This window comes from Haliotis rufescens, unplaced genomic scaffold (genome assembly GCF_023055435.1).
Source record: "Haliotis rufescens isolate VD_foot unplaced genomic scaffold, xgHalRufe1.0.p SCAF_16, whole genome shotgun sequence".
Lineage (NCBI taxonomy): Eukaryota > Metazoa > Mollusca > Gastropoda > Lepetellida > Haliotidae > Haliotis > Haliotis rufescens.
This window is the reverse complement of record NW_025963846.1, coordinates 20,528,988-20,542,020: the sequence shown is the minus strand read 5'-3', so window position 1 is coordinate 20,542,020 and position 13,033 is coordinate 20,528,988. Positions and strand designations below refer to the sequence as shown.

The 13,033-nt window shown below is 38.6% G+C and overlaps 1 protein-coding gene across 3 annotated transcripts in view; it reads left to right on the top strand.

Moving 5' to 3' along the window:
* The first annotated feature begins 5,603 nt into the window (after positions 1-5,603).
* The window catches only part of LOC124121979 (serine/threonine-protein kinase TBK1-like), a 29,393-nt gene continuing 21,963 nt past the window's right edge, over positions 5,604-13,033 (top strand). The window contains exons 1-4 of one of the 3 annotated variants that reach the window (XM_046485125.2): positions 5,604-5,643; positions 7,069-7,143; positions 7,671-7,693; positions 12,250-12,399. In XM_046485125.2, the coding sequence (XP_046341081.2) occupies positions 12,283-12,399 (117 nt within the window). In that variant the 5' untranslated portion in view covers positions 5,604-5,643; positions 7,069-7,143; positions 7,671-7,693; positions 12,250-12,282. Of the gene's footprint in view, positions 5,644-7,068; positions 7,144-7,670; positions 7,694-9,300; positions 9,981-12,249; positions 12,400-13,033 lie in introns of those variants that run through there. The other 2 variants (XM_046485119.2, XM_046485132.2) reach the window with 2 other exon arrangements.

Here is a 13,033-nt window from a genome sequence, read left to right as displayed (position 1 = left end):
TTTTATTTTTGAATCGTTTTGTTTTGGTGTGTTTTTTTATAATATGAAAAATTCTCAAAGGTGTCTTGAGTTCTGTTTGTCACGCCAAAGACCCGGGTTCGATTTCCGACATGGGTACAATGTATGAAGCCCATTTCTGGTGTCCCTCACCGTGATATTACTTGAATATTGCTAAAAGCGGCGTAAAACCATACTCACTCTTGAGTTCTGTTATTGTTTCAAAGCACAAGTGAAATGCAGTCATGGTAGGGGCGCATCACTGATGAGGGCTGAGCACCTTTAGTTATTTCTACTCATGCTGCACCAGGGTAAGGGGAGGATATGGTGGGTTATGACCTGGGATTAATTACAGTGTGTCCTGTGAAGTCTGTTTACTGGTTTGAATTTATCAATTCATCCAGCAACAGGTAGAGAAAATACAGGGCACGTAATAACAAACTCATTTTGATCAGTAAGTGCACTTCAAGGCTGATGAAATATAATTGATTGTCTGCCACAAAAACTACATTGTTTTAAATTATTTTGTGCTATAAACATATATATATATATTGTTTTGCATCTGTAGTGGACAAAATATACAGTCTCCCTACAACATGCCAGCAATCCCCCCTCCCCCTATAAATCAATGGAGGTCACCATTTTGTTACCTTGCTGCTTGTGTTACCAAGCTCCGACGTTCATACAGTTTGGCCCTCACTCTGTGAAGGTTCATACTCCAATGAACTCACACAAAGTAAAGGTCAATTCTTAAATAATATTTTAGTATGAAGTTTACAATGATATACAGCTTTTCCATTGGACAAGATGTCGGTCACATGACCGCGAAACTGAAGTTCATAAGTGTATGAATGACACATTTTGACATTCATATGTTTTTCACGAGACTTCTTGAAATGACATAAACACTGACGAAATACTTCCACATTCCTGGGGATTCTCTAGCATGAATAAATACAGAAGCGTTGTTTCTCATCATTTAGGACATTACCTTTTTCGCATACATTGGGATAAGTCAGAGAGTTTGATTGCATGCCCGTTCAAGGATATCCTCGCTTCAACCAATCCCAGAGAACAAATCAAAGAAAAGCACATCCAAAGTACCGTAGGATCGAAACGATCCGTGTCTAGACTACAGGGACAGTCAGCAGTCTTTGAATCTATTGCACACATCTTTACAATGACCATTCAATGATCGGCCAATTGATCAGTGATGAGTAACACTTGTAAATGCCACAGGTTTATTAACAACTACGGAAATCTCTCCCATCGCGATTGTCGTGTCAGCCATTTTGACGTCTTGTCCTTGTTGTAAATGTATTACAAGGCGCTGTCGTTGTGACTGACTTACTGATGTAGTTCTTAACAGACCTTTCTTATTTCCGAGGACAGATTTTCTTTCCAGCATTTTCCATAAACTCCATAATAAATTTTCCATATTACTTAAATAAAATAGTTCAAGGTAATCTATAAGACTATGTAGACATATCTTTTGTCTGGGAGATGGGATCTTGATACCTTAGACTAGCATTTATCTAAAAGCTTCAAAATCTATTAAACTATGAAGACATAACTCTTGTCTTATTGAATAGTATGTCTAGGAGATGCGCTCGCGTTACCTTAGGCTAGCATCTATCTAAAAAGCTATAACTAAAACTACTGATATTTTATATGTGCATTTTACCTGATGATAAGTATGACTTGCTAAACTATAATTACATGAAATGATGTATAAATATTACACCATGATAACTCATAAAAGCACTTGGTTTGGATCTAATTATTATAGGAAAATGATGTATAAATATTACACCATGATAACTCATATAAGCACTTGATGTGGATCTAATTATTATAGGATAACTTAGTATAAATGTTATATCATGATAACTATCCCATGTAGCTTTTCCAGGTGAATGATAAGCTCCTGTTTGCAGCTGATGGTACTTGTACATCCACTTGAGGGGATGAGGAACACAGCTTGGGGAACACTGAACATCATTTTAGCCAAAAATTAGGAAACTGCACTCGGGAAAAGGATGTTCTAGCCTTTGGTGCAAAACCACACAAACTTGAATCCTTTTTTACGCTACTCAAAAAATGGTGAATCTGTCATGCCACAATTAACTATAGTCATATGAAAAGAATGTGTTCTTAAACTTCTTTCCTGGGGTATACATTCATTAGAAACTGACTCACGCATATTAGTAAGAACACATTTAATCATGGAAAATTGTGAAAATGAAGAGAATGTCTGAGAAATTAATATATGTTGTCTTGTTTGAATGTTTCATATATACATCCTGAAGCCAGAATGTTATTTTTATATTGGTTTTTGCACATAAAGTGTTTACTGTTGTTATTGAACTTGTTTATTTGTATATACCGGGTGATATTCCGGCATGTGACTTGGGTGTCTCAATACCCTCACCCACTTAGTTTGTATTCATTTTCTACAGGTAAATTCAACAGAGAGTCGTGCATATAAAGGGATTACTGGGTGTCCTACATGTATACAAATTATTAACTGGATGCAAAGAACTGGAGGCACACTGTCAGAGTGCATGCACTGGAATATACTGGACTGCAGAAAATTTGTGTGTATGTTGAGGAAAGGATACTGCTATTTCATAACTTGGTACCTCTTAAAACGAATTTCCATATGTAATCATTTAACATATAGAACACACAGTCAAATGTCTCATTACCTTCTAGTAATGGTGCGGTCGGGTAGCCTAGTGGTTAAAGCGTTCGCTCGTCACGCCGAAGACCCGGGTTCGATTCCCGACATAGGTACAATGTGTGAAGCCCATTTCTGGTGTCCCCCGCTGTGATATTGCTGGAATATTGCTAAAAGCGGCGTAAAACCCCACTCACTCACCTTCTAGTAAAAGTTATATGTGATATTACATAATTGATAAAAAAACAAAAAACAAGATATGAATATAGCTGCACCGCTTGACTAAGTCAGGTCACACAGAGAGTTAAACTTTCCTCTGAAATGAGAATACAAATATCCTCTATGTATTCAATTTAGCTCAGGCTGGCATGGGTGACATCAAACAATCTCTCCTAGGAGATGAAATTGCATCACAATGCTTTGGAGACCATTGCTCCCCTTGTGTGCATCGTCAACTTTCGCCAAGCTTATATTGTGATATGAGAGACGAGGCCCAGCTTAAATCTAGCTTGGCTTCAAACTAGTGGCGCAAGAAAGGGCGCTGGCATAACCTCTTTTCTAGACTTGAGGGAAAAAAATCAAACATGAGATTGTTTGTTTGTTTGTTGTTTAACCCCGCATTCACCCATATGAAGGTATGTAACCAGAAAATGCAGTGATTGACATCATGAGCATCGATCTATGCAATTGGGATGCGATGGCATGCATCAACGAAGTCAGCGAGTCTGACCAACCGATCCCGTTGGCGCAGCATTACACCACTGACACAGGCTGGCCCCATGGAACTCTGGGTAGGAGATCTGTTTTGTTTGATGTTGTCTAACGCTGCACTCAGCAATATTCCAGGTATATGATGGCGGTTTGTAAATAATCATGTCTGGACCAGACAATCCAGTGAATGATATCATGAGCATAGAATCCACGCAATTGGGATACGATGATATGCATCAACCAAGTCAGCAAGCCACAGGGCATGGCTGAATCATGAATGCAAGTATAATCCCCCACCTCTTGATGGCGTGAGCCTATTTTCTACAGAAAGAACAGAACATAAGCTTGTTGTGGAAACCTGTATATTTACAAAGAGAAACACCAAAGATATAACTTTTACATTTTAAGATCTAAAATTATTCAGCACTTGAGTTAAATTATTTAATGCTTTTAATGGTAAATGTATATAAAAAAAATGGTTTTTACCGGATTATTCCAAAGTTATGTTGACTACATTTAATGTTGACATTTACATCTTGCATTTCTAGACACAGATGGAAATACTCTTAATATTAAGCTATGACATCCTTTGCTTTGAGGCCCGAACCAGTTACTCCTGTGAAACTAAAATGGTGAAGTGAAATGGGGTGTAACGTGTCGTTCAAATTTATTGCGCTAAAAGAAGGTAAAGCGACGTGCGTGTGTGCGTGTGTGTCTTGTCGAGACTTAGAGCCGGCCAGCCAATCCCATTAATGCCGAGCTCCAGGCAGGGCAAGTACCATCTTTTTACGTCTTTTGGTATAACGTATAAGGGGATCGAACCATCGACCTTCCTAGCTCTCTCTGGGCAGTCGTTCTATCCACTAGATCATGGAGATTACCAATATATACTCAGCGTCATTATTGAAGGGTCACCTAGGTTTGTTGGGTCAAACATATACATATGCTAACAAGCGTCAATAGGCCTGGGTGAAGATCATGTTGTTTTTGCCTATGTCACACTGATTGGATGCTTTTGTGAAACTTAAAAAAAATAGACGACAATAGAAAACAATACAAAGGGCAATATTGAACATGATGGAAAAAGCTACCCACAACCCACGCCTGAACGCAACCAGTGGTTCAACCCATGCACGTGCACTACATGACAAGTAACGGCCAATGTGGGTATAAAATGGTTCATTCCAGATGCAACTGAGCAAACTCGAACACCTGCTACAAAAGCCACTAAAAAACCCAAATCAATCGTAAAACCAAAAAAGTCGACCGGGCAATAACCAAATTACAAACAGGCCACACTAAACTAAACTCAGCTAGCTGAAGACCAATTCTAACCCGGATCTTCACAAGTCGTTTTAGATATCTACTTCTACGGAATACCATTTTGTTTTCCTTTTTATTAAAATGTTCGAAATGTGCAGCTAAGGAGCTATTTCATAATGTTCAAATTTTTTTTGCAAAAGAAGATAAAATCATGAGAATTTAAAATGTGTCTACAACACCCATATTTGGCTACATGACGTTGCAGAGATTATCTGTCTTGAGTTTCATATAGCAAGATAGCATATGAGACATGTAACAAATGAGATACAACTGCCTACACAGTCGTGCTGCAACTAGTCTCCCAGCCGTAAAATGAAGTTTTTAATGCAGCATAATTATATTTAATTTTTTTTAATAGTTGAACACCCCTGGCGTGTAGATACCTGAAATGTTCCTTCGTCACAAACACCTGGAAACTGCGTTCAATATCCTGATGACGCGAACAACCTACATTTCCTTCTTGGTGGTTTTACTGTCGTGAACTGTTTGTGAATTTGACACATACTGACATGTAGGTTTACTTTTGACATTTGTGTTTTGCGAGCCGAAACATGTATCCTTTTCATACACATTGCGTCCATCTACAGAATAATGACAGCATTAATATTAATATTGAGAATAGGATGGTCACTTGATACACCTAATAGTGTGGCAAATATGGTGGCTGGGGGTTATGAACTATATACATGCAAAACGAAAGTAGGTTACACTGAGTGTGGCAGATGCGACAGGACTAGATGAGATTCAATAAAACGACCATGTCTGACTGACTGACTGACCAAAGTGAGATACTCCACTTAACAACCCAAACATGTTAATGGTGTGTAAGCGACAGTACAGGGTGGCCTTTTTCAGGAGAATCCACTTGGAAATTCCACATCTAAAAATAGATCCACCTCATACATACAACTTCCTTGATCACGGCCACTCAAGTAAGTATCTGCCTCTCACGTTCAATGCCAAACTCACACAATTTGGCAATATCCGGTCCATTTGTATCGGTGCATTTGACGCTAATATATCTGATACATAAATATATGCACCAATTACTGTTTGACAACCGATACACACTGCACAAAGAAGCTGATCATATTGCCCGGGAAAGGATCGAGTGACCTAGTTAAGAAAGAGCCTTTGTTGTTTTTTTCTACGAACGTTGAATGGCATTATGCATTTTACAAAACATACTAACGTTGTATTCGTTCAGCGTAAGGATGTTATTCTGAGAAACAGAGCCACAAAATGTTAATGATTGTTGATAATGAATCAGTTCAGGGAGCCCCTACCATATGCATGCTCAGATAGTGTGATACGTTTATTGATAAGCCTTTCTATACCACGTATACAGGTAATGCAAGCGCAATCTACATTAAGATAGCGTGACCCTGTGTTCTGTTAGAGGATACGTGGTGTATTAACTGAATATAGACTTTGTCCGATATGCAAGTCGAGCAAGCGGTGACCCTGTCTCTTGCCTATATCATCATATCAATTCAGATATCAGCTGGCTATATATGAGGATACCGTTTGGTAGATATTCTGCTCATACACAGTAAAATCAAAGGATTTGGTATTTTCTTCAGTGAAATAAGAAGGTTATTCCCCTGCAACGTGGACACAGAATCGATAGTAAGGTTGCAATGGTAATACCGTATCTAATATGGACCCCATTCACAGACAGACATCAAATCACTTCACTTTAACAGCTTCAATTAGAGACCATAAAATAGATTATATGATCTCTGCTGCAATCAAATCTCAACAAACCCGGAAGTAAGCAAACCGTTTACTGTAGCAGTTGCATATAAACGTTCAAACCCCCTCCGATACTTTTCGCAAACGGATTTGAAAGCTTCACATACATATTTACACATGGCTATTATAAACGGGAATGACGTAGCAAAAAGTTGGTCTATAAATAGACCACTGCGCTGGTTGGTGGGAAATAATACAATTACATCTCACACGTTTGAATTGTACGTTTAAACCAACAAAAGTTTTCAACGGGGATGTTTGTGTATTATGTGTTTGTATAGATGTCTTGATATTATTATGACGAATGTTTATTTTCTAAATGCTTAATAATGAAAGAAATCTGCGACGTATTTAGGAAACTAGAATAGAACTGACGACTGACCTTTTATTTACATATTTTGTCTTGTTTGGGTTATTTTAAAATGTATTGAATCAATATATTAAAGGCTTAATATTAATATTTTGTTGGTCATTTTGAAAATGTGTACCGGTAATGTTTTTAAGTAATATCCCAACTTGGTGTATGTTTTGTGACGCTAAAAATAATTGTCCCCCCCTTAAGCTTACTAAGGGGAAACCAATGTGTATCATTTCTATTACAGACTCTGAATCTATTCTCACTCATGATGAAATCCAGGTCTCTCGTCAGCGAACTGAAATGGTCGGACAGCCAGCAGGTATGTGTATTTCGTACTCTGAAACTGTTTCAGTTTTAGTTATGTTTGAAACCTCACGTTACGTGACTAATGGAGGAACGTGTGTTTGTAACACATGTGGTGATGTTTGTGTGGCGTTAGTACTTAAAACTATGTACCAGTCAATTTTATGTGATACAGTTGTATATTATCACCGATGCTATTGGCTGGATTCTGGAAAATGCATACTATTGATAGGAAAACACAAACATGATGCTATGCAATGAACTTGAGTAAAAACACTATCGTATATGACAGTGTGTAAAACGTAATATATTGATTATTTATACATCAAACTGGTTATGAGACTTCTACTGGTGCCTCGACTATTTCATCAAAGTCAGTCATGACGTTGACTTATAGATATACATTGTACATATATTTAGAGATTACGATGCACGTAATTGATATTCTCACATCATACTTTGACCTCAATGTTAGCCTCAGTAAACTTAACTGAATAAGATGATATAATGTTGGATCATATTCTGTCTACCATATGCTTTTAGCCTTACTGCAACATCAGAAAACCGTACGTATGGCAAAACGTGTAGATATTTGGACTTTCTGTAGATTTGGTCGTCTGCTTCGAACAGGGGAGGCTACTCCAAAGTCAAGAAGAGGATGTCGCCCCGAATAATTAACTATTGCTACTGAATCCCTCTCTATCACGGGAATATGACATTTTGCTTAAATAATGAAAATCTATGCCTTTTTAACTATCAAACATCACTGTCGATGTTACAAAGACTTACAATTTTCATTATTTTAATCAGATGTTTTTACTACCAAACGCTCATCTATATATAGTATTTATGTAGTAGTATGTAATTATGTATATATCATCAAGTGTATTTTAAGGTCACCTCTTATTTTAATACCTAAGTTTTAGTCTACCCTTCAATCTAACCTGCTTCACTAATACAATAGCACAGTCACCCATGCGCTTGCCTTCTCTATTGTTTCTCTGGTCTCTATTGTTTAGCCCCAGCCCCTTACTTTCAGTGACAGGGTGCATTATGGGTCTGGTCAGTTTAAATTCACACTTGTAGTTGAATATGTATGGAGACAAGTTGTCGGTTCATCGCAGATAGAATTGAGTCAATTGTCACAGGTGTGTCCCCACCAGCAAATGTCTGATGTTGTGACATCATAAGGCACAGTGCCATACACCTGGTGAGGACATTTATATGGTGGCCGTTTTATTTCTGTATTAAAACAACTGGCATCCACAAATCAACCTGCGTTTAGTGATTCATTCACATAAACCACTCCGGTTACATTTATACAGAGAGGGGTGTTTGACAGTGAAAAGCATGCAATTTCCTTATAATCACAGCTTCAGATTTGTTGTGCTCCATCATCATAACATTCATTTTGTTTTGTGCTTGATGTTTAATCCGTCTCATTCAACAAGCCCTTATTAAAGGGGAAGTGTACACGCAAAAATCACTTTCTTTCTTTTTCTAAACAAAACGCAATTTTAGAATTAATTAGTATCTGTGTTTGAAAATATACACTCATTTTTTTCACAGTGAAAGTAGGAAGCTCACAATAGTGTGAAAATGATATGCCGTTATGAGGCCTTCGTTTTTCGAGCTAAACAGGCCTGAGTTATCCCCCTTAGATTATGACGTAATTGGTGCCAATTCAACTGGGTCCCTGTCTATTCTCAACGCAAAAGATATCAAGTACCAGTTTGCGGTAAAACAACATGGTCTACGACACACTCCGACGCAGTGGTGACTCAGCATAACACTATGCTGGCTGGCATCTGAGACGCTAGAATCACACATCTAGACCTACACCACGTGAAGCGGCTCTAACAAAGCATGATGACGTCATAATGTTTATCAATTGGCACCAATGACGTCATATTGCAAGGGGCATAAGCCATTGTGTTTTTGTTGTGGAAATAGAACACTTGGTAAATGTGAAAAATATAAATCGTTTTAATGCGAAAAATATGTTAATTAATTGTGATATTTTTATATTTTTGTCTATGACACTTCTAGGTTAACACTTTTAATGTGGAAAAAGTACAAGAAAAATAGGTTAATTTCCGTGTGAACTTGCCCTTTAAACAACTACTGTTTGTTTGTTTGTTTGTTGTTTTACGCCACTCAGCAATGTTACAGCCTTATGACGGTGGGCTGTAAATAATCAAGTCTGGACCAGACAATCCAGTGAGGAAGTGTTTTCTGGAATCACGGAGTTGGATTTAACGTTTAAAAGGCCGAATGTGAAACCCATGTACATGATGATGATACTGACAGACAGAAAAAAAAGTGGGGTTTTCTAAAGGTCGACGCTTGGATTCGAATGATCTATCATTCGTGTTGCGACCCTGTACACCACTAAACCACCTATGCACTCTCCATAGAATCGAGCCTACACTTATGCCACAGGTGACGAGGAAATGTAATGTAATGTTTGGCTATTTGAGATACCTCCAAGCCCAGGCCTATCGCCGGACTATAAAAATGTTAAGAGCTGTTTGCTGAGATTACAGTAAACCAAACCAGTGTCCACACATATATTTTCACAAGTGTGTATTTAGTCAGAGAAACGCTGATGGATCATCGTGTTGACGGCTTAATGGAGTGCTTCGGTTAAAGAGCGCGCTAAACTCGCTGAACTGCTGATTGGCAACTGAAGGTTGCTATTTCCTGGAACAGCGGGGCAGGCCCTTTCGCGGAATTAAAGTAGAATGTATCTTTCGTTTCGGGCCGTGGCATGCTCTCTTTGTTACTAGACAAAGTAGCGGCTAAAGAGGTGTTTCTACGTGACATACTTATGGCCTTGAGGTGCCGATCATGGTAGGTCAATGACTTCTTCAGAGAAAGCGACATACCCTTCATTAAAGACACGTCATTCAGGTACAGGCTCACTTCTTCAGACCTTTGAACCACAGATCAGAGCTGTTCGTTCGCCTTTGATCAGTAATCCGGCTCACTGGAGAAGGCGCTCTACAAATTATTATCATTATTATTATTATCATTATTATTATTATTATTATTACTATTATTATTATTATTTGCATATGCGTTTCTACACTCAAACTCTGCATCAAATATCGCTGGCTTATAATTCAACTAGTATTTCATATGCCAGTGTTATATTATTATGACCTCCTGCACGTGTGAAGTCATTCAAGGGGGTAGCCTAGTGGTTAAAGCATTCGCTCGTCACGCCGAGGACCCGGGTTCGATTTTAACATAGATAAAATATGTGATGTCCATTTCTTGGTGTCCCATCTCTTGGTGTCCCATCAATGTTCTTGTCCATACATCGCTCTTTTCGTGGGAATGTGGACTTTGTAAACTGTTACCAGGAAGAAAGTCAGCTTGAAAGTCACAGTTATTCCAGGAAGAAAGTCAGCTTGAACGTCACAGTTATTCCAAGAAAGGGTGGATCTCCACTTTTCACAAATGATCGCCAAGGTAGAATTTCGCATGGGGGAATATTTGAATGCCTTCCAGCGTAGAGAGATCGTATGCTCAGTGCGATTACTTGAACGTGAACGATAACTCGGATATGATGATATGAGGTATCGTAGAGTCCGACACACGTAAGTGAGTTATATATGAACCGGTCACAGGGGTCATAAATACAGGATTTGGTTTTTTGTTTGCTTTGTTCCTTGAGTGTCTATGGAACACGTGGTTGACGTCGAAGGTGCCGATTTCCGATTCTGATAACGGTTTCTATGCCGACCAGTTACATCGTGCTGTGGAAAAATAACTCTACGCTAATGCCTTATCATCAGATTGCTTTGCATCAATATCTTGTGTCTTTCCGTCTTATATCTCTAAATTAACCTAGAGTCTATTAATATGTAGTGTAATACATTGAAACATAATCAACAAGTCTACGTTTTTTTCTTAAACGAAAAAGATATTTTGACAAATTTATTTATTTACTATTCTGAATAAACTGATCATTTATCGATTTTAATGAATACTTATTGGACATATTCAGATTACGGATTCCATTACGGAAATGGATGAAATTTGCCTGACCAATGCTATTCACGCGAGGGGCGGTCGGGTAGCCTTGTGATTTTAATGAATACTTATTGGACATTTTCAGGACGGATTCCATTAGGGGAATGGATGAAATTTGCCCGTCACGCCGAACACCTTGGGTACAATGTGTGAAGCCCATTTCTGGTGTCCCCGCCGTGATATTGCTGGAATATTGCTAAAAGCGGCGTAAAAACATACTCACTCACTATTAACGCGATATCATATTTCATTTTGATACATGTACACATAAAGCAATATTACTTTGTGTATTACGTCGCACTCAGCAATATTCTAGCTGGATGAGGGCGTCGTGTACATAATCGAGTATGGACCACACAAACCAGTGATTGATATTATGAGCCACGCCCCTTGTCGCAGGGGTACGATGACACGCTATCAACCTAGTCTCCGAGCCCTACTACCGATCCATTAATTAGCCTCTTACGGCCAACATCGGTTTCCTGTGATCAGTTGTAACCCGGAATCACCACAGGGGTCACAAATACAGGATTTGCTTTTTTTTTGGTTTGTTGTTTTACGCCGCACTCAGCAATATTCCAGCTATATGACGGCGGTCTGTAAATAATCGAGTCTTGACCAGGAAGCATACGCTTCAATATTTGCTACAAAATCAGAACGTATATCCATGCTTAATTGTGCACAATATTGCCATGACGTCAACTGTCACCCAATCTCAGACTATATATGTTTAGAATAAGCCCCGCTTGTGGCAGCTGCTCTTCGGCAAAATTCGCTGTCTCTGGCATTGAGCAGTTCTGGCACAGTGGAACCCGAATAGTTCCATGAACATGGGAGTTGAAAGTAATGCTGGGGTATTTCCATTAAAGCGAAGTGTCAATACCAGTGGTTGCGCTTTATTAAACGGATCCTGTTTTGGTGTGTTTTTGCCACGTCACACGTCTCTAAAAACCCGCAGATCGTTAAAAAAAGCAGCAGCCAAACTTGGCAGGGAAACCACCTGGTCGAACGAGCCGGATGTCGATCTCCACGGGAAAATAATTGCCATTTAAAAGTATCCTGTTCTATATATATTTTTCAGAAGTTGACTTCAAGGCTTTGGAAATGCTAGGTGATGTTTCATCCGGCGTCTGACGGAGAAGGCGAAAAAAAAACAACAACCCACATTTATACGAAAAAAGATCTGCTTGGAACAGGGTCGTCCTGCGATGTCTATATTGGATTACAAAAGGTAATTCCCATGCTTCCTTAATGTTTTACATGTAATTGACAGAGCTCCAGATAAGCTGTGTATCTGCGTAAAATACGCACCAGAAATGCAGAAATACGCAGTAAAATAAAATCCAAGCGTATCAAATACGCAACGAACATTACAGATACGCTACAAAGATAAAACTTGTGCGTGTCATCAAAATATTGTGAAGTAACCCTGCTTATTCGATTAGCAAATCAGCAACTTATTTTGAAATTATAACCGGACATTCCGTCAACCTTGCCAAACTCCACGATGACAGTTACATCATGATCATTTGCCATCACACTTTCTTATGGAAGTATCGTGGTATTTTTGAGTCCTATAAAGCTCTCGAAACCACACGACACCAGTTTGCAGGGACTTGATGAATAGTGTTTTTAAATATTTTACTTAAATACCCACATGTGTAAAAACTAGTGGGTAACAGAAATTTGAATACCAAGGTGGAATTACTGATACCAAATGATTTTAAAATGCATGGGTAAAAAACCCACAACACCAAAAGCTTATCTGGAGCTCTGAATATAGTATACTGGAGTTATTCATCCCACATTAGTCGTAGAACGAAAAGTTTGAGAAGCACGTGAAGACCAGAGTACCCGAGATACCA